Raw genomic sequence first — 27,630 nt, forward strand, 5'->3', positions numbered from 1 at the left:
AGAACAAACTAGTTTATAAAGTGTCAGGTTCTCACCTGTAGTTCCATCAGGTCAACACCAGAACAAACTAGTTCATAAAGTGTCAGGTTCTCACCTGTAGTTCCATCATGTCAACACCAGAACAAACTAGTTTATAAAGTGTCAGGTTCTCACCTGTAGTTCCATCATGTCAACACCAGAACAAACTAGTTCATAAAGTGTCAGGTTCTCACCTGTAGTTCCATCATGTCAACACCAGAACAAACTAGTTTATAAAGTGTCAGGTTCTCACCTGTAGTTCCATCATGTCAACACCAGAACAAACTAGTTTATAAAGTGTCAGGTTCTCACCTGTAGTTCCATCAGGTCAACACCAGAACAAACTAGTTCATAAAGTGTCAGGTTCTCACCTGTAGTTCCATCATGTCAACACCAGAACAAACTAGTTTATAAAGTGTCAGGTTCTCACCTGTAGTTCCATCAGGTCAACACCAGAACAAACTAGTTCATAAAGTGTCAGGTTCTCACCTGTAGTTCCATCATGTCAACACCAGAACAAACTAGTTTATAAAGTGTCAGGTTCTCACCTGTAGTTCCATCATGTCAACACCAGAACAAACTAGTTTATAAAGTGTCAGGTTCTCACCTGTAGTTCCATCATGTCAACACCAGAACAAACTAGTTTATATAGTGTCAGGTTCTCACCTGTAGTTCCATCATGTCAACACCAGAACAAACTAGTTTATATAGTGTCAGGTTCTCACCTGTAGTTCCATCATGTCAACACCAGAACAAACTAGTGTATATAGTGTCAGGTTCTCACCTGTAGTTCCATCAGGTCAACACCAGAACAAACTAGTTTATAAAGTGTCAGGTTCTCACCTGTAGTTCCATCAGGTCAACACAAGAACAAGTGTCAGGTTCTCACCTGTAGTTCCATCATGTCAACACCAGAACAAACTAGTTTATAAAGTGTCAGGTTCTCACCTGTAGTTCCATCAGGTCAACACCAGAACAAACTAGTTTATAAAGTGTCAGGTTCTCACCTGTAGTTCCATCAGGTCAACACCAGAACAAACTAGTTCATAAAGTGTCAGGTTCTCACCTGTAGTTCCATCATGTCAACACCAGAACAAACTAGTTTATATAGTGTCAGGTTCTCACCTGTAGTTCCATCATGTCAACACCAGAACAAACTAGTTTATATAGTGTCAGGTTCTCACCTGTAGTTCCATCATGTCAACACCAGAACAAACTAGTTTATATAGTGTCAGGTTCTCACCTGTAGTTCCATCAGGTCAACACCTGAACAAGTGTCAGGTTCTCACCTGTAGTTCCATCATGTCAACACCAGAACAAACTAGTTTATAAAGTGTCAGGTTCTCACCTGTAGTTCCATCAGGTCAACACCAGAACAAACTAGTTTATAAAGTGTCAGGTTCTCACCTGTAGTTCCATCAGGTCAACACAAGAACAAGTGTCAGGTTCTCACCTGTAGTTCCATCAGGTCAACACCAGAACAAACTAGTTTATAAAGTGTCAGGTTCTCACCTTTAGTTCCATCATGTCAACACCAGAACAAACTAGTTTATAAAGTGTCAGGTTCTCACCTGTAGTTCCATCAGGTCAACACCAGAACAAACTAGTTTATAAAGTGTCAGGTTCTCACCTGTAGTTCCATCAGGTCAACACAAGAACAAGTGTCAGGTTCTCACCTGTAGTTCCATCATGTCAACACCAGAACAAACTAGTTTATAAAGTGTCAGGTTCTCACCTGTAGTTCCATCAGGTCAACACCAGAACAAACTAGTTCATAAAGTGTCAGGTTCTCACCTGTAGTTCCATCATGTCAACACCAGAACAAACTAGTTTATAAAGTGTCAGGTTCTCACCTGTAGTTCCATCATGTCAACACCAGAACAAACTAGTTCATAAAGTGTCAGGTTCTCACCTGTAGTTCCATCATGTCAACACCAGAACAAACTAGTTTATAAAGTGTCAGGTTCTCACCTGTAGTTCCATCATGTCAACACCAGAACAAACTAGTTTATAAAGTGTCAGGTTCTCACCTGTAGTTCCATCAGGTCAACACCAGAACAAACTAGTTCATAAAGTGTCAGGTTCTCACCTGTAGTTCCATCATGTCAACACCAGAACAAACTAGTTTATAAAGTGTCAGGTTCTCACCTGTAGTTCCATCAGGTCAACACCAGAACAAACTAGTTCATAAAGTGTCAGGTTCTCACCTGTAGTTCCATCATGTCAACACCAGAACAAACTAGTTTATAAAGTGTCAGGTTCTCACCTGTAGTTCCATCATGTCAACACCAGAACAAACTAGTTTATAAAGTGTCAGGTTCTCACCTGTAGTTCCATCATGTCAACACCAGAACAAACTAGTTTATATAGTGTCAGGTTCTCACCTGTAGTTCCATCATGTCAACACCAGAACAAACTAGTTTATATAGTGTCAGGTTCTCACCTGTAGTTCCATCATGTCAACACCAGAACAAACTAGTTTATATAGTGTCAGGTTCTCACCTGTAGTTCCATCAGGTCAACACCAGAACAAACTAGTTTATAAAGTGTCAGGTTCTCACCTGTAGTTCCATCAGGTCAACACAAGAACAAGTGTCAGGTTCTCACCTGTAGTTCCATCATGTCAACACCAGAACAAACTAGTTTATAAAGTGTCAGGTTCTCACCTGTAGTTCCATCATGTCAACACCAGAACAAACTAGTTTATATAGTGTCAGGTTCTCACCTGTAGTTCCATCATGTCAACACCAGAACAAACTAGTTTATATAGTGTCAGGTTCTCACCTGTAGTTCCATCATGTCAACACCAGAACAAACTAGTTTATAAAGTGTCAGGTTCTCACCTGTAGTTCCATCATGTCAACACCAGAACAAACTAGTTTATATAGTGTCAGGTTCTCACCTGTAGTTCCATCATGTCAACACCAGAACAAACTAGTTTATATAGTGTCAGGTTCTCACCTGTAGTTCCATCATGTCAACACCAGAACAAACTAGTTTATATAGTGTCAGGTTCTCACCTGTAGTTCCATCAGGTCAACACCTGAACAAGTGTCAGGTTCTCACCTGTAGTTCCATCATGTCAACAGCAGAACAAACTAGTTTATAAAGTGTCAGGTTCTCACCTGTAGTTCCATCAGGTCAACACCTGAACAAGTGTCAGGTTCTCACCTGTAGTTCCATCAGGTCAACACCAGAACAAACTAGTTTATAAAGTGTCAGGTTCTCACCTGTAGTTCCATCATGTCAACACCAGAACAAACTAGTTCATAAAGTGTCAGGTTCTCACCTGTAGTTCCATCATGTCAACACCAGAACAAACTAGTTTATAAAGTGTCAGGTTCTCACCTGTAGTTCCATCATGTCAACACCAGAACAAACTAGTTTATAAAGTGTCAGGTTCTTACCTGTAGTTCCATCATGTCAACACCGAACAAACTAGTTTATATAGTGTCAGGTTCTCACCTGTAGTTCCATCAGGTCAACACCTGAACAAGTGTCAGGTTCTCACCTGTAGTTCCATCATGTCAACACCAGAACAAACTAGTTTATAAAGTGTCAGGTTCTCACCTGTAGTTCCATCAGGTCAACACCTGAACAAGTGTCAGGTTCTCACCTGTAGTTCCATCATGTCAACACCAGAACAAACTAGTTTATAAAGTGTCAGGTTCTCACCTGTAGTTCCATCAGGTCAACACAAGAACAAACTAGTTTATAAAGTGTCAGGTTCTCACCTGTAGTTCCATCAGGTCAACACAAGAACAAACTAGTTTATAAAGTGTCAGGTTCTCACCTGTAGTTCCATCATGTCAACACCAGAACAAACTAGTTTATAAAGTGTCAGGTTCTCACCTGTAGTTCCATCATGTCAACACCAGAACAAACTAGTTTATAAAGTGTCAGGTTCTCACCTGTAGTTCCATCATGTCAACACCAGAACAAACTAGTTTATAAAGTGTCAGGTTCTCACCTGTAGTTCCATCATGTCAACACCAGAACAAACTAGTTCATAAAGTGTCAGGTTCTCACCTGTAGTTCCATCATGTCAACACCAGAACAAACTAGTTTATAAAGTGTCAGGTTCTCACCTGTAGTCCGGGGAAGAAGGCGAGCAGTGAGTCCATCCAGGTGCGAGCAGGAAGCAGAGGTTTGTGGATGTGGACGTCCAACAGAAGAGGAGGTTGACTGATGTACTTCATGATGGAGGCATAATGCTGCAGGAGACTTCAATTATCATTTAAGTTTAAACATCAGTGGCTCAATCTTACAGTTTTGCTAATAGCTTGTGTTTGTGTGAGTCACAGTGTGTAAGTGAAAGTGTGTGTACGTGTGTGTACGTGTGTGTACGTTCATGTGCGTTCATGATGAAATGATCTCACAATGTTGAAGCGCTGCAGAAGTTGATCATCTCCCAGGAGAACGTAGGCTTTCAGTAGATATTCATAATAGGAGTCGATGCCAGCACCAACACCACTGTCTGCAGACCAGAGTTGATGTTTACATGTAAAGATGTAGTTATTATATCATTTAAGAACACAGAGTTCATGTTTACATGTAAAGATGTAGTTATTATATCATTCTAAGAACACAGAGTTCATGTTGACATGTAAATTTGCATCATATATCAATATAAGAACACAGAGTTGATGTTGACATGTAAAGATGCATCATATATCATTATAAGAACAGAGTTGATGTTTGCATGTAAAGATGCATCATTTATCATTATAAGATCACATAGTTATTGTTGACATGTAAAGATGCATCATGTATCATTAAAAGAACACAGAGTTGATGTTTACATGTAAAGATGCATCATATATCATTTTAAGAACACAGAGTTGATGTTTGCATGTAAAAATGTAGTTATTATATCATTCTAAGAACACAGAGTTGATGTTTGCATGTAAAGATCCATCATGTATCATTAAAAGAACACAGAGTTGATGTTGACATGTAAAGATGCATCATGTATCATTAAATGAACACAGAGTTGATGTTGACATGTAAAGATGCATCATGTATCATTATAAGAACACAGAGTTGATGTTGACATGTAAAGATGCATCATGTATCATTATAAGAACACAGAGTTGATGTTGACATGTAAAGATGCATCATGTATCATTATAAGAACACAGAGTTGATGTTTGCATGTAAAGATGCATCATGTATCATTATAAGAACACAGAGTTGATGTTTGCATGTAAAGATGCGTCATATATCATTCTAAGAACGCAGAGTTGATGTTTGCATGTAAAGATGCGTCATGTATCATTCTAAGAACACAGAGTTGATGTTTGCATGTAAAGATGCATCATATATCATTCTAAGAAAACAGAGTTCATGTTTGCATGTAAAGATGCATCATATATCATTCTAAGAACACAGAGTTCATGTTTGCATGTAAAGATGCATCATGTATCATTATAAGAACACAGAGTTGATGTTGACATGTAAAGATGCATCATGTATCATTATAAGAACACAGAGTTGATGTTGACATGTAAAGATGCATCATGTATCATTATAAGAACACAGAGTTGATGTTGACATGTAAAGATGCATCATGTATCATTATAAGAACACAGAGTTGATGTTTGCATGTAAAGATCCATCATGTATCATTAAAAGAACACAGAGTTGATGTTGACATGTAAAGATGCATCATGTATCATTAAATGAACACAGAGTTGATGTTGACATGTAAAGATGCATCATGTATCATTATAAGAACACAGAGTTGATGTTGACATGTAAAGATGCATCATGTATCATTATAAGAACACAGAGTTGATGTTGACATGTAAAGATGCATCATGTATCATTATAAGAACACAGAGTTGATGTTTGCATGTAAAGATGCATCATGTATCATTATAAGAACACAGAGTTGATGTTTGCATGTAAAGATGCGTCATATATCATTCTAAGAACACAGAGTTGATGTTTGCATGTAAAGATGCGTCATGTATCATTCTAAGAACACAGAGTTGATGTTTGCATGTAAAGATGCGTCATATATCATTCTAAGAACACAGAGTTGATGTTTGCATGTAAAGATGCGTCATGTATCATTCTAAGAACACAGAGTTGATGTTTGCATGTAAAGATGCGTCATATATCATTCTAAGAACACAGAGTTGATGTTTGCATGTAAAGATGCGTCATGTATCATTCTAAGAACACAGAGTTGATGTTTGCATGTAAAGATGCGTCATATATCATTCTAAGAACACAGAGTTGATGTTGACATGTAAAGATGCGTCATGTATCATTCTAAGAACACAGAGTTGATGTTTGCATGTAAAGATGCGTCATATATCATTCTAAGAACACAGAGTTGATGTTTGCATGTAAAGATGCGTCATGTATCATTCTAAGAACACAGAGTTGATGTTTGCATGTAAAGATGCGTCATGTATCATTACCCCTGCGCACCCACTCTCCAGAGTGGATGTTGATGGTGGTCCCCACCAGGTTGCTGTTCCTCTGTCTCTTCTCCCACAGGAAGTCTAAAGCTCTCCTGGCCTGAGCCTGTGATCAACACGCGTCATCAGTTCTAAACACTCTTGAACATCTTGTGTCGACAACTGCTGGACAAACACCTTCAATGGTAACAAGGTTTCCTGGTTTTAGGTTCAATTCTCTGGAAAGTATTTCAGGTGGAGGTAATATTATTATTATTGTTATTATTATTGTTATTATTATTATTATTGTTATTATTATTATTGTTATTATTATTATTGTTATTATTATTATTGCTATTATTATTATTGTTATTATTATAATATTATTGTTGTTATTATTATTGTTATTATTATTATTATTGTTATTATTATTATTGTTATTATTATTATTATTGCTATTATTATTATTGTTATTATTATATTATTATTGTTGTTATTATTGTCACCATTATTATTGTTATTATCATTATTATTATTGTCACTGTTATTATTATTAATTGTATTGTTATTATTATATTATTATTGTTATTATTATTATTATTATTGTCACTGTTATTATTATTAATTTTATTGTTATTATATTATTATGTCGTTATTATTAGTATTATTGTCACTGTTATTATTGTAATAATTATTATTGTTATTATTATTATTAATAGTATTATTATTGTTATTAATATTATTAGTATTATTGCTATTAATATTATTGTAACTGTTATAATTATCATTGTCACTGTTATTATTATTATTGTTATTAATATTATTTTGATTATTATCATTGTTATAATTATAATTGTAACTATTATTATTATAGTCACTGTTATTATTGTTATTTGTATTAATATTATCATTATTCTTCCGACTCTCACCTCAAACACAGGGTCTCCAGTGAAGCGGCTCAAGGCAGCAAACTCCAGGATGATGGTTCCAGCACAGGCTGTACAAGTATCTGTCTCTGTTCCTGTCCTGGTGTCTGGACCTCTGACGCCGTACTTGAGGTTCACCTGTGGACAGGTAGACAAACATATCTCCATTATTATTAACTAATACTGTTGTTATTATTATTATTATTATGATCATTGGACCTCTGACGCCGTACTTGAGGTTCACCTGTGGACAGGTAGACAAACATGATATTTGCAACATGTCGTGTTGAACGAGTGGATGTTTTCTTGGACTTCGTGAGGTTCTTCGTGAGGTTCTTCGTGAGGTTCTTCGTGAGGTTCTTCGTGAGGTTCTTCGTGACGTTCTTCGTGACGTTCTTCGTGACGTTCTTCGTGACGTTCTTCGTGACGTTCTTCGTGACGTTCTTCGTGACGTTCTTCGTGACGTTCTTCGTGACGTTCTTCGTGACGTTCTTCGTGACGTTCTTCGTGACTTTCTTCATGAGGTTCTTCGTGACGTTCTTCGTGACGTTCTTCATGAGGTTCATCGTGACGTTCTTTGTGACGTTCTTCATGAGGTTCATCGTGACGTTCTTCGTGACGTTCTTCATGAGGTTCTTCGTGACGTTCTTCGTGACGTTCTTCATGAGGTTCATCGTGACGTTCTTCGTGACGATCTTCATGAGGTTCATCGTGACGTTCTTCGTGACGTTCTTCATGAGGTTCATCGTGACGTTCTTCGTGACGATCTTCATGAGGTTCTTCGTGACGTTCTTCATGAGGTTCATCGTGACGTTCTTCGTGACGTTCTTCATGAGGTTCATCGTGACGTTCTTCGTGACGATCTTCATGAGGTTCATCGTGACGTTCTTCGTGACGTTCTTCATGAGGTTCATCGTGACGTTCTTCGTGACGTTCTTCATGAGGTTCATCGTGACGTTCTTCGTGACGATCTTCATGACGTTCTTCGTGACGTTCTTCATGAGGTTCATCATGACGTTCTTCGTGACGTTCTTCATGAGGTTCATCGTGACGTTCTTCGTGACGTTCTTCATGAGGTTCTTCGTGACGTTCTTCGTGACGTTCTTCATGAGGTTTGAGAAGCTTTTCTTGATGGTGATCTTGTGAATCTTCTCAGCTCCATCCAGACCAGACTGAAACATCATGCAGTGATGCAGGACCTACCCTGGGGTAAGGAAGGCCACTGCTGGTGTTGAACGCTGGCAGCAGACGAAGTCCGATGTCCTTGGCCATGTGAAGAAGCTGGTCCTGGTACCACTGCATGTGTTGACCGCCGTCCTTCAGCATCACGGCCATGGAATGTCCTCCTAACAAACCTCTGGAAAACACCCACCATCAGGTCAGAGGAAGCTTCTGCGACGCTGTGGTCCTCTGCAGACTCACCCCAGGACCCGGATGTTGGTCTCAAAGACCGAGACCACGATGTCGTTGTCCAGCCTCACGTCGGACAGAACCCGTCGCACCGCGGCCTCGAACTCCGTGGTCTTGTTCAGCAGCTGCGTGAGAAGATGGACACGTGACCTCAGCAGCTCATGTTCTTGCACAGAAGAGAAGATCTTCTCACCACCAGGGTGTCCAGGGTGTCGATGAGTGTCAGAGAGAACCTGAGGGAGAGAAATCCAGGTCAAGCAGGTGTTTGCAGGTGAATGTGCAGGTGAGTCAATGTTTCTTCAGTGAGAACCAGTTTGAAGCAGCTTTTGAAACAACTGATCTTTGAACACAACATGTTGTGTCTTCATGAGACAGTAAAACACCTGATGTTACATGAAGTCCCCACTATATACTGTCAACCAATATACAAATATATACAGTAATATACACTAATATACAGTAATATACAATAATAAACAATAATAAACAATAATGTAATATACAATAATATACCATAATATACAATAATATACAATAATGAACAATAATAAACAATACTGTAATATAATTAATATACACTAATATACCATAATATACCATAATATACCATAATATACAATAATAAACAATAATGTAATATACAATAATATACAGTAATATACAGTAATATACACTAATATACCATAATATACAATAATATACAATAATAAACAATAATGTACAATAATGTATAATAATGTACAATAATATACAGTAATATACAGTAATGTACAATAATATACAATAATATACAATAATAAACAATAATGTACAGTAATATACAATAATAAACAATGATAAACAATAAACAATAATATACAGTAATATACAGTAATATACAGTAATATACAGTAATATACAATAATATACAATAATGTACAGTAATATACAATAATAAACAATGATAAACAATAATAAACAATAATATACAATAATAAACAATAATGTACAGTAATATACAATAATAAACAATAATATACAATAATATACAATAATAAACAATAAAAAACCATTATATACATTAATATGTAGTGTATAATGATATAGTGTAGTAGGTCTGCTCGTGGACTCGCTTCAGGTACTTGTGTGTATTTACTCCTGGTACACAAATATACAGTAACGTGTGAATCACTCACTTCCCCAGAGCATCGTCCACGTCTCCTCGACTCGGTTCCAAACCACGGACTCGTCCTCTGCATGTGAGAGGCATGAGCTCGTCAGCTGGGTACGCATGTTCCTGCAGACACACAACAACAACACAACACAAGTCAGCTGGGTACGCATGTTCCTGCAGACACACAACAACAACACAACACAAGTCAGCTGGGTACGCATGTTCCTGCAGACACACAACAACAACACAACACAAGTCAGCTGGGTACGCATGTTCCTGCAGACACACAACAACAACACAACACAAGTCAGCTGGGTACGCATGTTCCTGCAGACACACAACAACAACACAACACAAGTCAGCTGGGTACGCATGTTCCTGCAGACACACAACAACAACACAACACATCGTCAGCTGGGTACGCATGTTCCTGCAGACACACAACAACAACACAACACAAGTCAGCTGGGTACGCATGTTCCTGCAGACACACAACAACAACACAACACAAGTCAGCTGGGTACGCATGTTCCTGCAGACACACAACAACAACACAAGTCAACAACACAAGTCATCGTCAGCTGGGTACGCATGTTCCTGCAGTAACACAACAACAACACAACACAAGTCAACAACACAAGTCATCGTCAGCTGGGTACGCATGTTCCTGCAGTAACACAACAACAACACAAGTCAACAACACAAGTCATCAAACAAGTTTCATTTGAGCTGAAGTCAGATGAGAAGAAACTGAAGGAAACACACAGTGTGTGGTAAAGTGTGTATGTGAGGGACTCGTTGTATAAACAAAGCGTGATTACAGCTGGAGGAGTGAAGCCATTGTAACGTCATAATGGACTCTCGTAACCTCTCGTTCGTCCAGATTTCAGAGCAACTCTCCAGTAATAAGTGTAGAACATGGTGAAAGTCAACACGCGTGTAGAAGACCTTCTCAAGACCTACCATGTAGTTGTGATAAGCGTGGTCGAACATCTCCACCACTTGGTTCCTGGACAAGAGAACACGTGAGTTCAACACGACTGTGTGTGTGTGTGCGTGTGCGTGTGTGCGTGTGTGTTCACTGGACTCACCTCAACCTCAGCTTCTCCTCCGGAGACATGGTCCGACCCAGGCCAGGAAGACCTCCCAGCAGCACCAGGGCGAGCAGGACGGGAGACATGGTGGACACGATGGCAGCAACACAACGAGCACTTTACGGTGACACACTACACAACTGTTGTGACTCACTAACACACACCTCACAACATGGTCACAAACCAGCCGAAGGTCCAAGATCCTGGTCCAACGTTCTACATCCTCGAGTCAAACTTGTCCATGGAATGTTTGTGTTTTCGTTTCAATAAAGTTTCAAGGTTTACGTTTCTTTTCAATAAAGTTCAAACGTTTATGTTTCTTTTCAATAAAGTTTAAACGTTTATGTTTCTTTTCAATAAAGTTTAAACGTTTATGTTTCTTTTCAATAAAGTTTAAACGTTCATGTTTCTTTTCAATAAAGTTTCAACGTTTATGTTTCTTTTCAATAAAGTTTGAAGGTTTATGTTTCTTTTCAATAAAGTTTCAAAGTTAATGTTGTTCCAGGCTTCGATCACTGATCACGTGACACGCTGACAAACACGGAAGTAACATGATATGATGACAGTGATTCCCTGAACTATTATCGCACATTCTCACGTGTTCCTCTCAACTTGTGATCCATGAACAACACACACACACACACACACACCTGTGCACACCTGTACACACACACCTGTGGACACAATTGTGTATTTAGGCTTCATCTGAGGAAAACATCAGCTATTAAACACACTGTCGACTGAGGCTTATCGCACCGCTCACGTGACGTATCGATCAAGATCGAAGAGGGAATAATCGATTATAGTGATCACTTCCTCATCGACCGACTCAACTTCAAACAAACCACCAGAGGTTTTTAAATTAGCCTGTTAGCCACACATGCTAACTCACCGAGTCTCTGGACGTAACCATGCCAACAACCCTAGACGAACCCGTCAGATCCCCGTCTGCGGACAACCAGCGGGAGGTGACGAGCGTTACGAGTCACCATGACGTGGAATAACTCATTAAAACAAGAGTTCACTAGCTGTGCTGCTGCTCTGCTCTGCCTGATTCACAACCGGATGCGCTCGCAGGAAACGTCATCAACACATCCGGCTTAGAATATGTCCTGATCTTTGTCTGTCAGGTAACCATCTCGCCCATTAGAAACTCATTTTTAGATACATAATGATAGATATAATTATAATATAAAGTTATGTCATATCTTTAGAGTCTGATGTGATTTAATTCTGATCTTTTCCGAAAATATACATTGTAATAAAGTGCCTCAAGTGTTGCCTGTAAGACAGTGCTGAGGTAAGTACGCAAGTGAGTCTGGCTCGTCACGTAAACAATCATGTTTAAGCTAGCTTAGCTTTAGCTTTGTAAAGATGAACTATATGTTTTATTTTGGCTTAAAATAGTTTTGTGTTTAAAAAAAAAAAGTGTCTGCGAGTTAATATGTAAGTCTCGGCACGACTTCAATCTCTCGCCGAACTACACATCCCATGAGGCTTTGCGTCGCTCACGTGACTGGGATGTTGATGTGCTCGCAACAGGATAAAAGCGTGATTTCCAGGTCGATGAAGACAAACATCTCTGAGTCCAACTGTTTTCAGTTCACTGCGGTGACGTCACCAAGTGTCTCTTCAAATAACTGTTTCTTCTCACTTCAGGTCCTGGTCTTCAGTCATGAACCACAACAAGAGACTCGAGGGACTCGTGGCAGCAACGTTCAGTCCGATGACAGCACACGGGTATGTTTTCATTGACAATATTGAGTGTTTTTATTCCAGAATGAATGGAAATAACAGACAGATGTTTACACTTGTATTTATTAAACACATGGATATTTATTCTTCCCTCATTTGATGACATTTTCCTGCAACAGTGAAGTCAACGTGTCAGAGGTCGCAGCTTATGTGGACTATCTGAGGGACAAACAAGGAGTGAACAACATCTTTGGTGAGTTTGGATGTTTCCATGAATCTGTTCTCGATCTTTTATTGAAACTTTGATGTTTAATGAATCTGTTCTGGATCTTTACGTTTATTGAAACTTTGGTTCCAAAGTCAAACAAAACCTCTTCTTTGTCTGTTGTTTGTACTCGAGGAAAAGTTTATTTAAATGATGTTCATCACATAAAAAACTCCTAAAGTATTAGTTCAATAATCTTGTTCAAGTTGTTCTGCTTTCACAGCAGAAACTTTGTCAAGTCAGCGTTGAAGAGTCACATGACTTCCTGTTTCCTCACCTGACGTCTAGTCTCTAACTTTGTGGATCATTTCAATTATTAGTGTGTGTTGTTTTTAAGTTTAAAAAGTGGATGAAGATGTTCACGAATGTTTTTGCTTTAGTGTTTAAATCTATTCTATTACGAACATGTTGTTTGTATGTCGTCTGCCTTGTTGATGTTTTAAAACTCTTTATTTGTGTTTTTAACTTTCGCTCGTCCCAACATATGTACGCATATGTGTGTGCGTGTGATTGTGTGCGTGTGCGTGTGATTGTGTGTGAAGAGGGAGGTTGATTTTTTTTTTTTCTTTGTTTTTATTTGCCTTTGAAAAAAGTATGACAACCTTCTGCTTGTCTGCTATAATTACATGTTATTACACGTAATTACATGTTATTACATGGTTATTACACAGTTGTTACACGTAATTACATGTTACTTCATGTAATAACTGTGTAATTACATGTATTCCCGTGTAATAAGCGTGTAATTACATGAAGTAACATGTAATTATGTGTAATTATGTGTAATCACATGTAATAACCATATAGTAACCATGTAATTACCATGTAATAACGTGTGAAAACATGTAATAACCGTGTATTTACCATGTATTCCCGTGTAATAACCGTGTAATAACCATGTCGTGCCAGTGAACGGCACCACAGGCGAAGGCATGTCTCTGAGTGTTGCCGAGAGGAAGCTGCTGGCAGAAGAGTGGTGTCGAAGAGCCAAAGGAAAGTGAGTCCCTTCCTCTCCCGTTGAGTTGTTGAGATGTTCACCTGCGTTCATGGATCCCAGGCTGGAGCAGGTGATCGTGCACGTCGGCTGCACCAGCCTGAAGGAGTCACAGGAGTTGGTGAGACTTGGAAACGGCTCCTCTGAGAAGGAACAAACAAAAACCATCAAACCTCTTCCAGGCCCGTCATTCTGCTCAGATCGGAGCCGACGGGATCGCAGTGATTTCTCCGTCCTTCTTCAAGCCAAACACTCCAGGTATGGAAGTGTTTGAAGGTGTGAATTCAACAGGTGTTGTTTTTTAAGATTGAATTCAATAAGAGAGAAATCAAAAAGAAAGAGTAAATGAGCAACAAAGAAGGAGGGACTTACCTTACAACTGTAAGACGAGCCGACGCAGGTCTATGGGAAGTCCGGCGTACACGGAACACAGCCCGTCAATAGAAGGTCCTGCTACACACCTTCTGGAACTGATCGTAAGCTGCTGGCAAACGACTGGAAACTGAGGGATGAACAGGAAATAAAAGACGTAAATGATCCAGTATCTCTGAGCTCTGTTGGTTTTGTCTGGTGACTCTATTATAGCAACATTTATATTGAATTTAAATGATTTAATAGTGAATTTTTGTAACTAAAATAAAAAACTACCACATAAAAACAATACATTCTGAAAATATAATTTAATTATTGAAAAGAAAATTCTAGTTGTAGATATAGAAAAAAATTCAGTTATTCAATAAAACTTGACCTTTCTATATAAAATATATTGAATTAAATGAATCATAAAATGATTCGAACGATTTATTTCTAAATCAAAGTTTCCACATTAAAAGTCAACATTAAACGTTTAGATGAGACTGAGTTGAAAAGAGAAAACCTTTGTGTTCTAGATGTACTGCGGTCGTACCTCCAGCAGGTGGCGTCAGCGGCTCCTACGACGCCCTTCTACTACTACCACATGCCCGGCATGACGGGGGTCAACTGTGAGTCCAGAGGCGAGGGTTGGACCGGAATCAAAGTCACTGACCCGTCTCTCGTAGTTCCGGTGGCAGACATGCTGGACGGCATGCAGGAGGAGATCCCGTCCTTCAGGGGCGTGAAGTTCACCGGGCTGGACCTGATGGACCTCAGCCTGTGCGTCAGCAGGAGTGCTGACCACTGCTCGCTGCTCTACGGCGTGGACGAGGTTGGTTTCAACGTCTAGTGTGGAAGCTGGAGACATGTTGGATTCTTCCATGAGAACATGTTGTTCAAGTCAACAAGTTGATGATGTTATCAGTAGTTAGAAATTGTTATTTTAATTCAGTACAAAAACAGGGTCGCGGGGGCAGCAGCTTCAGCAGGAGGCCCCCGTCTTTCACCCTAGCTCTTCCTCTAGTGACCCCCGAGATGTTCCCAGACCAGATCGTAGACTCTGCATCGGTCCTGGGTCCGCCCCGTGATCTCCTCCCAGTTGGACGGCCCTGAACTCCTCTCGCTCCGTTCACTCGTGAACAAGACGCCAAGATACTTGAAGCGTTTACATTCATTCAGTTGTTGAACAGTTTAAATCCAGGTTCTGACGGATCAACATAACGTGTCAAACTCTCGTCGCAGCAACTCCTGGCGGCGCTGGTGTCCGGCGCTCATGGAGCCGTGGGCAGGTCAGTGACCCTTGACCCTTGACCCCTGCTGTGCTGTGGAAGTGGAATTATTAGTAAAAATATAAGTAGTAGAAAAGTAAACGTAGTAGTAGAATAGGTAGTACAAATATAAGTAGTAGTATGAGTAGTAGTGGAAGTATTAGTGGAATTAGTAGTAGAAGTAGTAGTATTAATAGTAGAAGTAGTAGTGGAAGTAGTAGTAGAAGAAGTAGTAGAGGTAGAAGTATAGAAGTAGTAAAAGTAGAAGTAGTAGAAGTAGTAGTAGTAGAAGTAGTTGTGGAATTAGTAGTTAAAGTAGAATAAGTAGTATTAATAGTAGAAGTAGTTGTGGAAGTATTAGTAGTAGAAGTGGAAGTAGTAGTAGTAGTGGAAGTAGTAAAAGTAGAAGTAGAAGTAATGGTAGTAAAAGTAGTCGAAGTAGTAGTAGAAGTAGTAAAAGTAGAAGTAGTAAAAGTAGTAGTAGAAGTAGTAAAAGCAGTAGTAGAAGTAGTAAAAGTAGAAGTAGAAGTAATGGTAGTAAAAGTAGTAGAAGTAGTAGAAGTAAAAGTAGTAGTAGAAGTAGTAAAAGTAGAAGTAGTAAAAGTAGTAATAGTAGTAGTATAGTAGTAGTAGTAGTAGTAGTAAAAGTGGTAGTAGTAGTAGTAGTAGTAGTAGTAGTATAGTAGTAGTAGTAGTGGTAGTATAGTAGTAGTAGTAGTATTAATAGTAGAAGCAGGAAACATTGACACAACTATGTATCAACCAGCTGAACTGGTGTAACATCTTCTCACCTGCAGCACATACAACTACGCCGGCGCTCACGCCAACGCTCTCCTGTCGGCGTTTGAAGAAGGAGACCTGCTTCGAGCCCGGAGCCTCCAGGTGATGTTTCTCCTCCGTCCTCACAGCTGTCTCACTCTTGCGTGGCTCACTCTTGTGTGACTCACTCTTGCGTGGCTCACTCTTGCGTGGCTCACTCTTGTGTGGCTCACTCTTGCGTGGCTCACTCTTGCGTGACTCACTCTTGCGTGGCTCACTCTTGCGTGGCTCACTCTTGTGTGGCTCACTCTTGCGTGGCTCACTCTTGCGTGACTCACTCCTGCGTGACTCACTCTTGTGTGGCTCACTCTTGTGTGGCTCACTCTTGTGTGGCTCACTCTTGCGTGGCTCACTCTTGCGTGGCTCACTCTTGTGTGGCTCACTCTTGCGTGGCTCACTCTTGCGTGGCTCACTCTTGCGTGGCTCACTCTTGTGTGACTCACTCTTGCGTGGCTCACTCTTGTGTGGCTCACTCTTGTGTGACTCACTCTTGCGTGGCTCACTCTTGCGTGGCTCACTCTTGTGTGGCTCACTCTTGCGTGGCTCACTCTTGCGTGACTCACTCTTGCGTGGCTCACTCTTGCGTGGCTCACTCTTGTGTGGCTCACTCTTGCGTGGCTCACTCTTGCGTGACTCACTCCTGCGTGACTCACTCTTGTGTGGCTCACTCTTGTGTGGCTCACTCTTGTGTGGCTCACTCTTGCGTGGCTCACTCTTGCGTGGCTCACTCTTGTGTGGCTCACTCTTGTGTGGCTCACTCTTGCGTGGCTCACTCTTGCGTGACTCACTCCTGCGTGACTCACTCTTGTGTGGCTCACTCTTGTGTGGCTCACTCTTGCGTGGCTCACTCTTGCGTGGCTCACTCTTGCGTGGCTCACTCTTGCGTGACTCACTCTTGCGTGGCTCACTCTTGCGTGGCTCACTCTTGCGTGACTCACTCCTGCGTGACTCACTCTTGCGTGGCTCACTCTTGCGTGGCTCACTCTTGCGTGGCTCACTCTTGCGTGGCTCACTCTTGTGTGGCTCACTCTTGTGTGGCTCACTCTTGCGTGGCTCACTCTTGCGTGGCTCACTCTTGCGTGGCTCACTCCTGCTGTACTCACTCTTGCGTGGCTCACTCTTGCGTGGCTCACTCTTGCGTGACTCACTCTTGTGTGGCTCACTCTTGCGTGGCTCACTCTTGCGTGGCTCACTCTTGTGTGACTCACTCTTGCGTGGCTCACTCTTGCGTGGCTCACTCCTGCGTGACTCACTCCTGCGTGACTCACTCTTGTGTGGCTCACTCTTGTGTGGCTCACTCTTGCGTGACTCACTCTTGCGTGACTCACTCCTGCGTGACTCACTCTTGCGTGGCTCACTCTTGCGTGGCTCACTCTTGCGTGGCTCACTCTTGCGTGGCTCACTCTTGTGTGGCTCACTCTTGCGTGACTCACTCTTGCGTGACTCACTCCTGCGTGACTCACTCTTGCGTGGCTCACTCTTGCGTGGCTCACTCTTGCGTGGCTCACTCTTGCGTGGCTCACTCTTGCGTGGCTCACTCTTGCGTGGCTCACTCCTGCGTGACTCACTCTTGCGTGGCTCACTCTTGCGTGGCTCACTCTTGCGTGGCTCACTCCTGCGTGGCTCACTCTTGCGTGGCTCACTCTTGCGTGGCTCACTCTTGCGTGGCTCACTCTTGCGTGGCTCACTCTTGCGTGGCTCACTCTTGCGTGACTCACTCCTGCGTGGCTCACTCTTGCGTGGCTCACTCTTGCGTGGCTCACTCTTGCGTGGCTCACTCTTGCGTGGCTCACTCTTGCGTGGCTCACTCTTGCGTGGCTCACTCCTGCTGTACTCACTCTTGCGTGGCTCACTCTTGTGTGGCTCACTCTTGGGTGACTCACTCTTGCGTGGCTCACTCTTGCGTGACTCACTCCTGCGTGGCTCACTCTTGCGTGGCTCACTCTTGTGTGGCTCACTCTTGTGTGACTCACTCCTGCGTGGCTCACTCTTGCGTGGCTCACTCTTGTGTGGCTCACTCTTGTGTGACTCACTCTTGTGTGACTCACTCTTGCGTGGCTCACTCTTGTGTGGCTCACTCTTGCGTGACTCACTCCTGCGTGGCTCACTCTTGCGTGGCTCACTCTTGCGTGACTCACTCCTGCGTGGCTCACTCTTGTGTGGCTCACTCTTGTGTGGCTCACTCTTGTGTGGCTCACTCTTGTGTGGCTCACTCTTGCGTGACTCACTCCTGCGTGACTCACTCTTGCGTGGCTCACTCTTGCGTGGCTCACTCTTGCGTGGCTCACTCTTGCGTGGCTCACTCTTGTGTGGCTCACTCTTGTGTGGCTCACTCTTGCGTGACTCACTCCTGCTGTACTCACTCCTGCGTGACTCACTCTTGCGTGGCTCACTCTTGCGTGGCTCACTCTTGCGTGGCTCACTCTTGCGTGACTCACTCCTGCTGTACTCACTCTTGCGTGGCTCACTCTTGCGTGGCTCACTCTTGCGTGACTCACTCCTGCTGTACTCACTCTTGTGTGACTCACTCTTGCGTGGCTCACTCTTGCGTGGCTCACTCTTGTGTGACTCACTCTTGTGTGACTCACTCTTGTGTGTTCCTCAGCTGAAGCTGCAGGAGCTCGTCAGCTTCGCCGTCAGACAGGGTGAGTGACAGCGAGTGACGGCGAGTGACGGCGAGTGACGGCGAGTGACGGCGAGTGACGGCGAGTGACGGCGAGTGACGACGTAACTTGTGCTCCAGGCTTCGACGTGGGCGTGAACAAGCAGCTGATGGCGCAGGTGTCCGGCCTCCACCTGGGACCTCCTCGAGCTCCTGTGGTGACTCGTCCTGCAGCCGTCGCCTCGGCCATCAAAGAGAAATATGACTCTTTGTTTGACATGTGACTGTGATGTTAGTGTCTACAGTTGAAGGTTCTCTGCTTCACTGTGTGTTGAGGTCTGATCACACGTGTGACTGTGATGTTAGTGTCTACAGTTGAAGGTTCTCTGCTTCACTGTGTGTTAAGGTCTGATCACACGTGTGACTGTGATGTTAGTGTCTACAGTTGAAGGTTCTCTGCTTCACTGTGTGTTGAGGTCTGATCACACGTGTGACTGTGATGTTAGTGTCTACAGTTGAAGGTTCTCTGCTTCACTGTGTGTTGAGGTCTGATCACACGCGTGACTGTGATGTTAGTGTCTACAGTTGAAGGTTCTCTGCTTCACTGTGTGTTGAGGTCTGATCACACGTGTGACTGTGATGTTAGTGTCTACAGTTGAAGGTTCTCTGCTTCACTGTGTGTTGAGGTCTGATCACACGCGTGACTGTGATGTTAGTGTCTACAGTTGAAGGTTCTCTGCTTCACTGTGTGTTGAGGTCTGATCACACGTGTGACTGTGATGTTAGTGTCTACAGTTGAAGGTTCTCTGCTTCACTGTGTGTTGAGATCTGATCACACGTGTGACTGTGATGTTAGTGTCTACAGTTGAAGGTTCTCTGCTTCACTGTGTGTTGAGGTCTGATCACACGTGTGACTGTGATGTTAGTGTCTACAGTTGAAGGTTCTCTGCTTCACTGTGTGTTGAGGTCTGATCACACGTGTGACTGTGATGTTAGTGTCTACAGTTGAAGGTTCTCTGCTTCACTGTGTGTTGAGGTCTGATCACACGCGTGACTGTGATGTTAGTGTCTACAGTTGAAGGTTCTCTGCTTCACTGTGTGTTGAGGTCTGATCACACGCGTGTCGAAGATAAATCTATTCATGTTCCAAGCGTGTTTCTCCTCATGATCGCGAGGATAATAACGAACGCTACACTTGATTTGACCTCTTTTTCTGTCACTTTGTCGTAACATTTGACCTCTGACCTCCACACGTGGAGAGACTCGTCAGTTTAGTAACAGTTAGTTGTTATGAAAGTCATGTGAAGCGAGGTTTGTGTGAAACAATAAAAGCATCTGAACCAGAAAATAATGTTTCACTTCCGTCCCAACAGAACCTCATTCAACATCAATTTAAAAGTGTGTCGTGTGTGTGTCGTGTGTGTCGTCATTAAACATTTAACAATCAACTTCATTTATCATTTTTGTCTTATATAATTCTTTACTACTTAAAACTTCACATGATGCTCATGTTCTGTCCAACTTGCTACGTGACGTCACACGTATATGCGAACGTCTCTTAAACATGTTTTTTATGGGTTAAATAAACGTCAACAGAACGTTTACATGATACTTTTTACCTCATAAAACATTTATATTGACTTAAGACGATCTTCGTCAACATCATCACTTTCTTTCACTTCCTGGTCTGACGATCATGTGACTTTGACACCAACAGGAAGTGTCTGCGCTACATGTGACGAAGCTGCTGATTGGCTGATGCTGTTTTACTAATAATAACATAATAATAATATAATAATAACACACAACTGTACAATGAAATACAAACATTCGAGTTCAGAAATAATTCGCTTTCCAAATAAATAGTTATAATATTCTATAACTCATTCTACCTGTGTGTAGTTCATGAACCTCAGGAATTATTTAGTTTTCATTTAGATTTCTTTCCTGATTTAAATCAATTAAATGTATATCTGCCCACTTTATTGAAGGATTTTATTTGTGTTTAATGTGTTCCATTTGTAAAAATGTATGCACTACAAAAATATCTTTAATGTTACAATTAAGAAAATAAAACCTCATATATTACAACCGTATTACGTTAAGAGAACAAATCACAATAATATCATGGAATATACAAGATGTTTATTAACAGAAGTGTTAGAAAAACACAGGATTTTAAATGTTTCATGAGGTAAAAGGTATCATGTAAACGTTCTGTTGACGTTTCTTTAAAAATATTTTAAAGAGACGTTCGCGTATGCAGCGTGTGACGTCATCACGTAGGAAGTGGGGTCAGAAAATGTACCTCCAGCGGAACTACTCAACCGAGGGGACGCAATTGACGGTTGCACACGGAGCTCCCCCCCAGACTTCCGGCCAGCTCAGCGCGTCAGACCTGCGGTGTTGTCACTCCTCAGTTGTTGTCACTCCTCAGTTGTTGTGTTGTTGTTGTGTTGTTGTTGTTCTAAATAGACAACATGGTGCTGCTCACGATGATCGCTCGCCTCGCGGACGGACTTCCTTTAGCGGCGTCGATGCAGGAGGACGAGCAGGTGAATATATATATATATATATATATATATATATATTTATATATATAAGTATATTGATGTCAACGTCATGACTGTTACTATCTGTTAATGTGATCATTAGAGTTACTGTTTTTATTAGTGTTATTGTTTTTATTAGTATTATTGTAATCATTAGTGTTATTGTTTTTATTAGTATTATTGTAATCATTAGTGTTGTTGTTTTTATTAGTATTATTATAATCATTAGTATTATTGTTTTTATTAGTATTATTGTTTTTATTAGTGTTATTGTTTTTATTATTGTTATTGTTTTTATTAGTGTTATTGTTTTTATTAGTGTTATTATAATCATTAGTATTATTGTTTTTATTAGTGTTATTATAATCATTAGTATTATTGTTTTTATTAGTGTTATTATAATCATTAGTATTATTGTAATCATTAGAGTTACTGTTTTTATTAGTGTTATTGTTTTTATTAGTATTATTGTAATCATTAGTGTTATTGTTTTTATTAGTGTTATTATAATCATTAGTATTATTGTTTTTATTAGTGTTATTATAATCATTAGTATTATTGTAATCATTAGAGTTACTGTTTTTATTAGTGTTATTGTTTTTATTAGTATTATTGTAATCATTAGTGTTATTGTTTTTATTAGTGTTATTGTTTTTATTAGTGTTATTATAATCATTAGTATTATTGTTTTTATTAGTATTATTATAATCATTAGTATTATTGTTTTTATTAGTGTTATTATAATCATTAGTATTATTGTTTTTATTAGTATTATTATAATCATTAGTATTATTGTTTTTATTAGTGTTATTGTTTTTATTAGTGTTATTATAATCATTAGTATTATTATAATCATTAGTATTATTGTAATCATTAGTGTTATTGTTTTTATTAGTATTATTGTAATCATGAGTGTTATTGTTTAAACGTTTTATTGACTCGACTCAACGATGCCGATGACTCGACTCAACGATGCCGATGACTCGACTCAATGATGCCGATGACTCGACTCAATGGTGCCGATGACTCGACTCAACGATGCCGATGACTCGACTCAACGATGCCGATGACTCGACTCAATGATGCCGATGACTCGACTCAACGATGCCGATGACTCGACTCAACGATGCCGATGACTCGACTCAATGGTGCCGATGACTCGACTCAACGATGCCGATGACTCGACTCAACGATGCCGATGACTCGACTCAATGGTGCCGATGACTCGACTCAATGATGCCGATGACTCGACTCAATGGTGCCGATGACTCGACTCAACGATGCCGATGATTCGACTCAATGATGCCGATGACTCGACTCAACGATGCCGATGACTCGACTCAATGATGCCGATGACTCGACTCAATGATGCCGATGACTCGACTCAACGATGCCGATGACTCGACTCAACGATGCCGATGACTCGACTCAATGATGCCGATGACTCGACTCAACGATGCCGATGACTCGACTCAATGATGCCGATGACTCGACTCAACGATGTCGATGACTCGACTCAATGATGCCGATGACTCGACTCAATGATGCCGATGACTCGACTCAATGTGCCGATGACTCGACTCAATGATGTCGATGACTCGACTCAATGATGCCGATGACTCGACTCAATGTGCCGATGACTCGACTCAATGATGTCGATGACTCGACTCAAAGATGCCGATGACTCGACTCAACGATGCCGATGACTCGACTCAATTATGCCGATGACTCGACTCAACGATGCCGATGACTCGACTCAACGATGCCGATGACTCGACTCAATGATGCCGATGACTCGACTCAATGATGCCGATGACTCGACTCAATGTGCCGATGACTCGACTCAATGATGTCGATGACTCGACTCAATGATGCCGATGACTCGACTCAATGTGCCGATGACTCGACTCAAAGATGCAGATGACTCGACTCAACGATGCCGATGACTCGACTCAACGATGCCGATGACTCGACTCAACGATGCCGATGACTCGACTCAACGATGCCGATGACTCGACTCAACGATGCCGATGACTCGACTCAACGATGCCGATGACTCGACTCAACGATGCCGATGACTCGACTCAACGATGCCGATGACTCGACTCAACGATGCCGATGACTCGACTCAACGATGCCGATGACTCGACTCAACGATGCCGATGACTCGACTCAACGATGCCGATGACTCGACTCAACGATGCCGATGACTCGACTCAACGATGCCGATGACTCGACTCAACGATGCCGATGACTCGACTCAACGATGCCGATGACTCGACTCAACGATGCCGATGACTCGACTCAACGATGCCGATGACTCGACTCAACGATGCCGATGACTCGACTCAACGATGCCGATGACTCGACTCAACGATGCCGATGACTCGACTCAACGATGCCGATGACTCGACTCAACGATGCCGATGACTCGACTCAACGATGCCGATGACTCGACTCAACGATGCCGATGACTCGACTCAACGATGCCGATGACTCGACTCAACGATGCCGATGACTCGACTCAACGATGCCGATGACTCGACTCAACGATGCCGATGACTCGACTCAACGATGCCGATGACTCGACTCAACGATGCCGATGACTCGACTCAACGATGCCGATGACTCGACTCAACGATGCCGATGACTCGACTCAACGATGCCGATGACTCGACTCAACGATGCCGATGACTCGACTCAACGATGCCGATGACTCGACTCAATGATGCCGATGACTCGACTCAACGATGCCGATGACTCGACTCAATGATGCCGATGACTCGACTCAACGATGCCGATGACTCGACTCAACGATGCCGATGACTCGACTCAATGATGCCGATGACTCGACTCAATGATGCCGATGACTCGACTCAATGATGCCGATGACTCGACTCAATGATGCCGATGACTCGACTCAACGATGCCGATGACTCGACTCAACGATGCCGATGACTCGACTCAATGATGCCGATGACTCGACTCAATGATGCCGATGACTCGACTCAATGATGCCGATGACTCGACTCAACGATGCCGATGACTCGACTCAACGATGCCGATGACTCGACTCAACGATGCCGATGACTCGACTCAATGATGCCGATGACTCGACTCAATGATGCCGATGACTCGACTCAATGATGCCGATGACTCGACTCAACGATGCCGATGACTCGACTCAACGATGCCGATGACTCGACTCAACGATGCCGATGACTCGACTCAACGATGCCGATGACTCGACTCAACGATGTCGATGACTCGACTCAACGATGCCGATGACTCGACTCAACGATGCCGATGACTCGACTCAACGATGTCGATGACTCGACTCAACGATGCCGATGACTCGACTCAACGATGCCGATGACTCGACTCAATGATGCCGATGACTCGACTCAACGATGCCGATGACTCGACTCAACGATGCCGATGACTCGACTCAACGATGTCGATGACTCGACTCAACGATGCCGATGACTCGACTCAATGATGCCGATGACTCGACTCAATGATGCCGATGACTCGACTCAACGATGCCGATGACTCGACTCAACGATGCCGATGACTCGACTCAACGATGCCGATGACTCGACTCAATGATGCCGATGACTCGACTCAACGATGCCGATGACTCGACTCAACGATGCCGATGACTCGACTCAATGATGCCGATGACTCGACTCAACGATGCCGATGACTCGACTCAACGATGCCGATGACTCGACTCAACGATGCCGATGACTCGACTCAATGATGCCGATGACTCGTGTTGCTGTGAATCTGTTGTTGAGACTCAACTGACGTTTCTTTTCTCCTTTGCTTTCCAAAGGAAAGTGAAAAGGTTGGTTTTGTGTGTCTGTTGTGTGTTTGTGTGACACACAGAGACGACAACATTCAATGTCGACGCGATCACGACATCATCAGTCGTCGTCTCTGTTGGTGTCGTGATCCAACCCTGGAGGTTCTGATGGCGTCTCTCTCTCCAGCTGGGTCGTGACCTGCAGCAGTACCAGAGTCAAGCCAAGCAGCTGTTCAGGAAACTCAACGACCAGAGTCCCAGTCGCTGCACTCTAGAGGCCGGAGCCATGTCTTTTCAGTGAGTGAGGGGTGAGACACGAGGGGTGAGACACGAGGGGTGAGACACGAGGGGTGAGACAAACGAGGGGTGAGACAAAAGAGGGGTGAGACAAAAGAGGGGTGAGACAAACGAGGGGTGAGACAAACGAGGGGTGAGACACGAGGGGTGAGACAAACGAGGGGTGAGACACACGAGGGGTGAGACACGAGGGGTGAGACAAACGAGGGGTGAGACACACGAGGGGTGAGACAAACGAGGGGTGAGACACACGAGGGATGAGACACACAAGGGGTGAGACACACGAGGGGTGAGACAAACGAGGGGTGAGACACGAGGGGTGAGACACACGAGGGGTGAGACTCAAGAGGGGTAAGACACACGAGGGGTGAGACTCACGAGGGGTGAGACACACGAGGGGTGAGACACACAAGGGGTGAGACACACGAGGGGTGAGACACAAGGGGTGAGACTCAAGAGGGGTGAGACACACGAGGGGTGAGACAAACGAGGGGTGAGACACGAGGGGTGAGACACACGAGGGGTGAGACTCAAGAGGGGTAAGACACACGAGGGGTGAGACTCACGAGGGGTGAGACACAAGGGGTGAGACAAACGAGGGGTGAGACACACGAGGGGTGAGACACAAGGGGTGAGACAAACGAGGGGTGAGACACACAAGGGGTGAGACACACGAGGGGTGAGACACATGAGGGGTGAGACACACGAGGGGTGAGACACATGAGGGGTGAGACACACGAGGGGTGAGACACAAGAGTGGTTTAGACCCAACAGTCCACGATGGTCATGATAACACGTGTGTTGTGTTGTGTGTTGTGTTGTGTGTCCAGTTACCTCATAGAGAAAGGTGTGTGTTACCTGGTGCTGTGTGAAGCAAGTTTCCCCAAAAAACTGGCCTTTGCTTACCTGGAGGATCTTCAGGGAGAATTCAACGAGCAGCACGGAAAGAGAGTCACGACTGTTTCACGACCGTATTCCTTCATCGAGTTTGGTACGAGTGTGAGTGTGTGTGTCAGGCGTGTGTGTGTCGAGCTGACCTGTCTCTCTGGACCAGACACCTACATCCAGAAGACCAAGAAGTCGTACATCGACAGCCGAGCGAGGAGGAACCTGGGCAGCATCAACACGGAGCTGCAGGACGTGCAGAGGATCATGGTGGCCAACATAGAGGAGGTGCTGCAGCGAGGAGAAGCTCTCTCAGGTCAGAAGATTCAAATGTCCTTCAGACCTGATGGACCTTAACCGTACGTTGCTGAGAGGGTTGTTGACAGACACCTCAGTTGTTTGTTCTTGTGCCTCCAGCTCTGGACTCCAAGGCCAGCAACTTGTCCAGCCTGTCCAAGAAGTACAGAAGTGACGCCAAGTATCTGAACACTCGCTCCACGTACGCGAAGCTGGCGGCCGGAGGAGTTTTCTTCATCATGTTCATCGTCTACGTTCGCTTCTGGTGGCTCTGAGCTTCATGAGGAGCTTCGTGAGGAGCATCCTGAGGAACATCCTGAGGAGCATCCTGAGGATCCAGATCCTCCTGAGGAACATCCGAGGATCCTCCTGCGATATATCCTGAGGAGCATACTGAGGAACATCCTGAGGATCCTGATCCTCCTGAGGATCCTTCTGAGGAACATCCTGAGAAACATCCTGAGGATCCAGATCCTCCTGAGGAACATCCGAGGATCCTCCTGAGATATATCCTGAGGAGCATACTGAGGAACATCCTGAGGATCCTGATCCTCCTGAGGATCCTTCTGAGGAACATCCTGAGAAACATCCTGAGGATCCAGATCCTCCTGAGGAACATCCGAGGATCCTCCTGAGATATATCCTGAGGATCCTCCTGAGGAACATCCTGAGGATCCTTCTGAGGAACATCCTGAGAAACATCCTGAGGATCCTGATCCTCCTGAGGATCCTCCATAGGAACATCCTGAGGAGCATCTGTAGACCCGCAGAAGAAACCAGTCC

At 43.0% G+C, this 27,630-nt stretch overlaps 3 protein-coding genes across 5 annotated transcripts in view; 2 read left to right on the plus strand and 1 right to left on the minus strand.

The window, feature by feature from the left end:
• The window catches only part of edem3 (ER degradation enhancer, mannosidase alpha-like 3), a 37,224-nt gene extending 25,145 nt beyond the window's left edge, over window positions 1-12,079 (minus strand). For both annotated transcript variants that reach the window (XM_087783162.1, XM_087783163.1), the window contains exons 1-10: window positions 11,009-12,079; window positions 10,881-10,926; window positions 9,940-10,040; window positions 8,958-8,997; window positions 8,777-8,889; window positions 8,558-8,711; window positions 7,358-7,492; window positions 6,450-6,555; window positions 4,398-4,495; window positions 4,107-4,232 (exon numbers count right to left, since the gene is read on the minus strand). In XM_087783162.1, coding sequence (XP_087639288.1) covers window positions 4,107-4,232; window positions 4,398-4,495; window positions 6,450-6,555; window positions 7,358-7,492; window positions 8,558-8,711; window positions 8,777-8,889; window positions 8,958-8,997; window positions 9,940-10,040; window positions 10,881-10,926; window positions 11,009-11,097 — 1,008 coding nt within the window. In that variant the 5' untranslated portion in view covers window positions 11,098-12,079. The remainder of the gene's footprint in view (window positions 1-4,106; window positions 4,233-4,397; window positions 4,496-6,449; window positions 6,556-7,357; window positions 7,493-8,557; window positions 8,712-8,776; window positions 8,890-8,957; window positions 8,998-9,939; window positions 10,041-10,880; window positions 10,927-11,008) is intronic.
• A 373-nt stretch (window positions 12,080-12,452) lies between these two features.
• Window positions 12,453-20,359, plus strand: npl (N-acetylneuraminate pyruvate lyase (dihydrodipicolinate synthase)). Of its 2 annotated transcripts, XM_087783164.1 has the most exons (12): window positions 12,455-12,573; window positions 12,671-12,751; window positions 12,886-12,959; window positions 13,881-13,968; window positions 14,029-14,086; window positions 14,148-14,223; window positions 14,856-14,948; window positions 15,006-15,151; window positions 15,562-15,608; window positions 16,385-16,469; window positions 19,012-19,051; window positions 19,150-20,359. In XM_087783164.1, exons 1-12 carry the CDS (start codon window positions 12,503-12,505, stop codon window positions 19,290-19,292), a joined length of 1,002 nt encoding a protein of 333 aa, XP_087639290.1. In that variant the 5' UTR covers window positions 12,455-12,502; the 3' UTR covers window positions 19,293-20,359. The 2 variants fall into 2 exon arrangements, with proteins under 2 accessions (XP_087639291.1, XP_087639290.1); XM_087783165.1 differs by lacking the exon at window positions 19,012-19,051 and having other exon boundaries at window positions 12,453-12,573.
• Window positions 20,360-21,390: 1,031 nt separating this feature from the next.
• Window positions 21,391-27,138, plus strand: sec22bb (SEC22 homolog B, vesicle trafficking protein b). The gene is made up of 5 exons (XM_087783167.1): window positions 21,391-21,563; window positions 25,556-25,665; window positions 26,496-26,656; window positions 26,720-26,866; window positions 26,968-27,138. The coding sequence occupies exons 1-5, from the start codon at window positions 21,489-21,491 to the stop codon at window positions 27,120-27,122; spliced, it is 648 nt and encodes a 215-aa protein (XP_087639293.1). The 5' UTR covers window positions 21,391-21,488; the 3' UTR covers window positions 27,123-27,138.
• The last annotated feature ends 492 nt before the right edge of the window (window positions 27,139-27,630 follow it).

The sequence above is a fragment of the Callionymus lyra genome, chromosome 2, assembly GCF_982586985.1.
Source record: "Callionymus lyra chromosome 2, fCalLyr1.hap1.1, whole genome shotgun sequence".
NCBI classification, from domain to species: domain Eukaryota; kingdom Metazoa; phylum Chordata; class Actinopteri; order Syngnathiformes; family Callionymidae; genus Callionymus; species Callionymus lyra.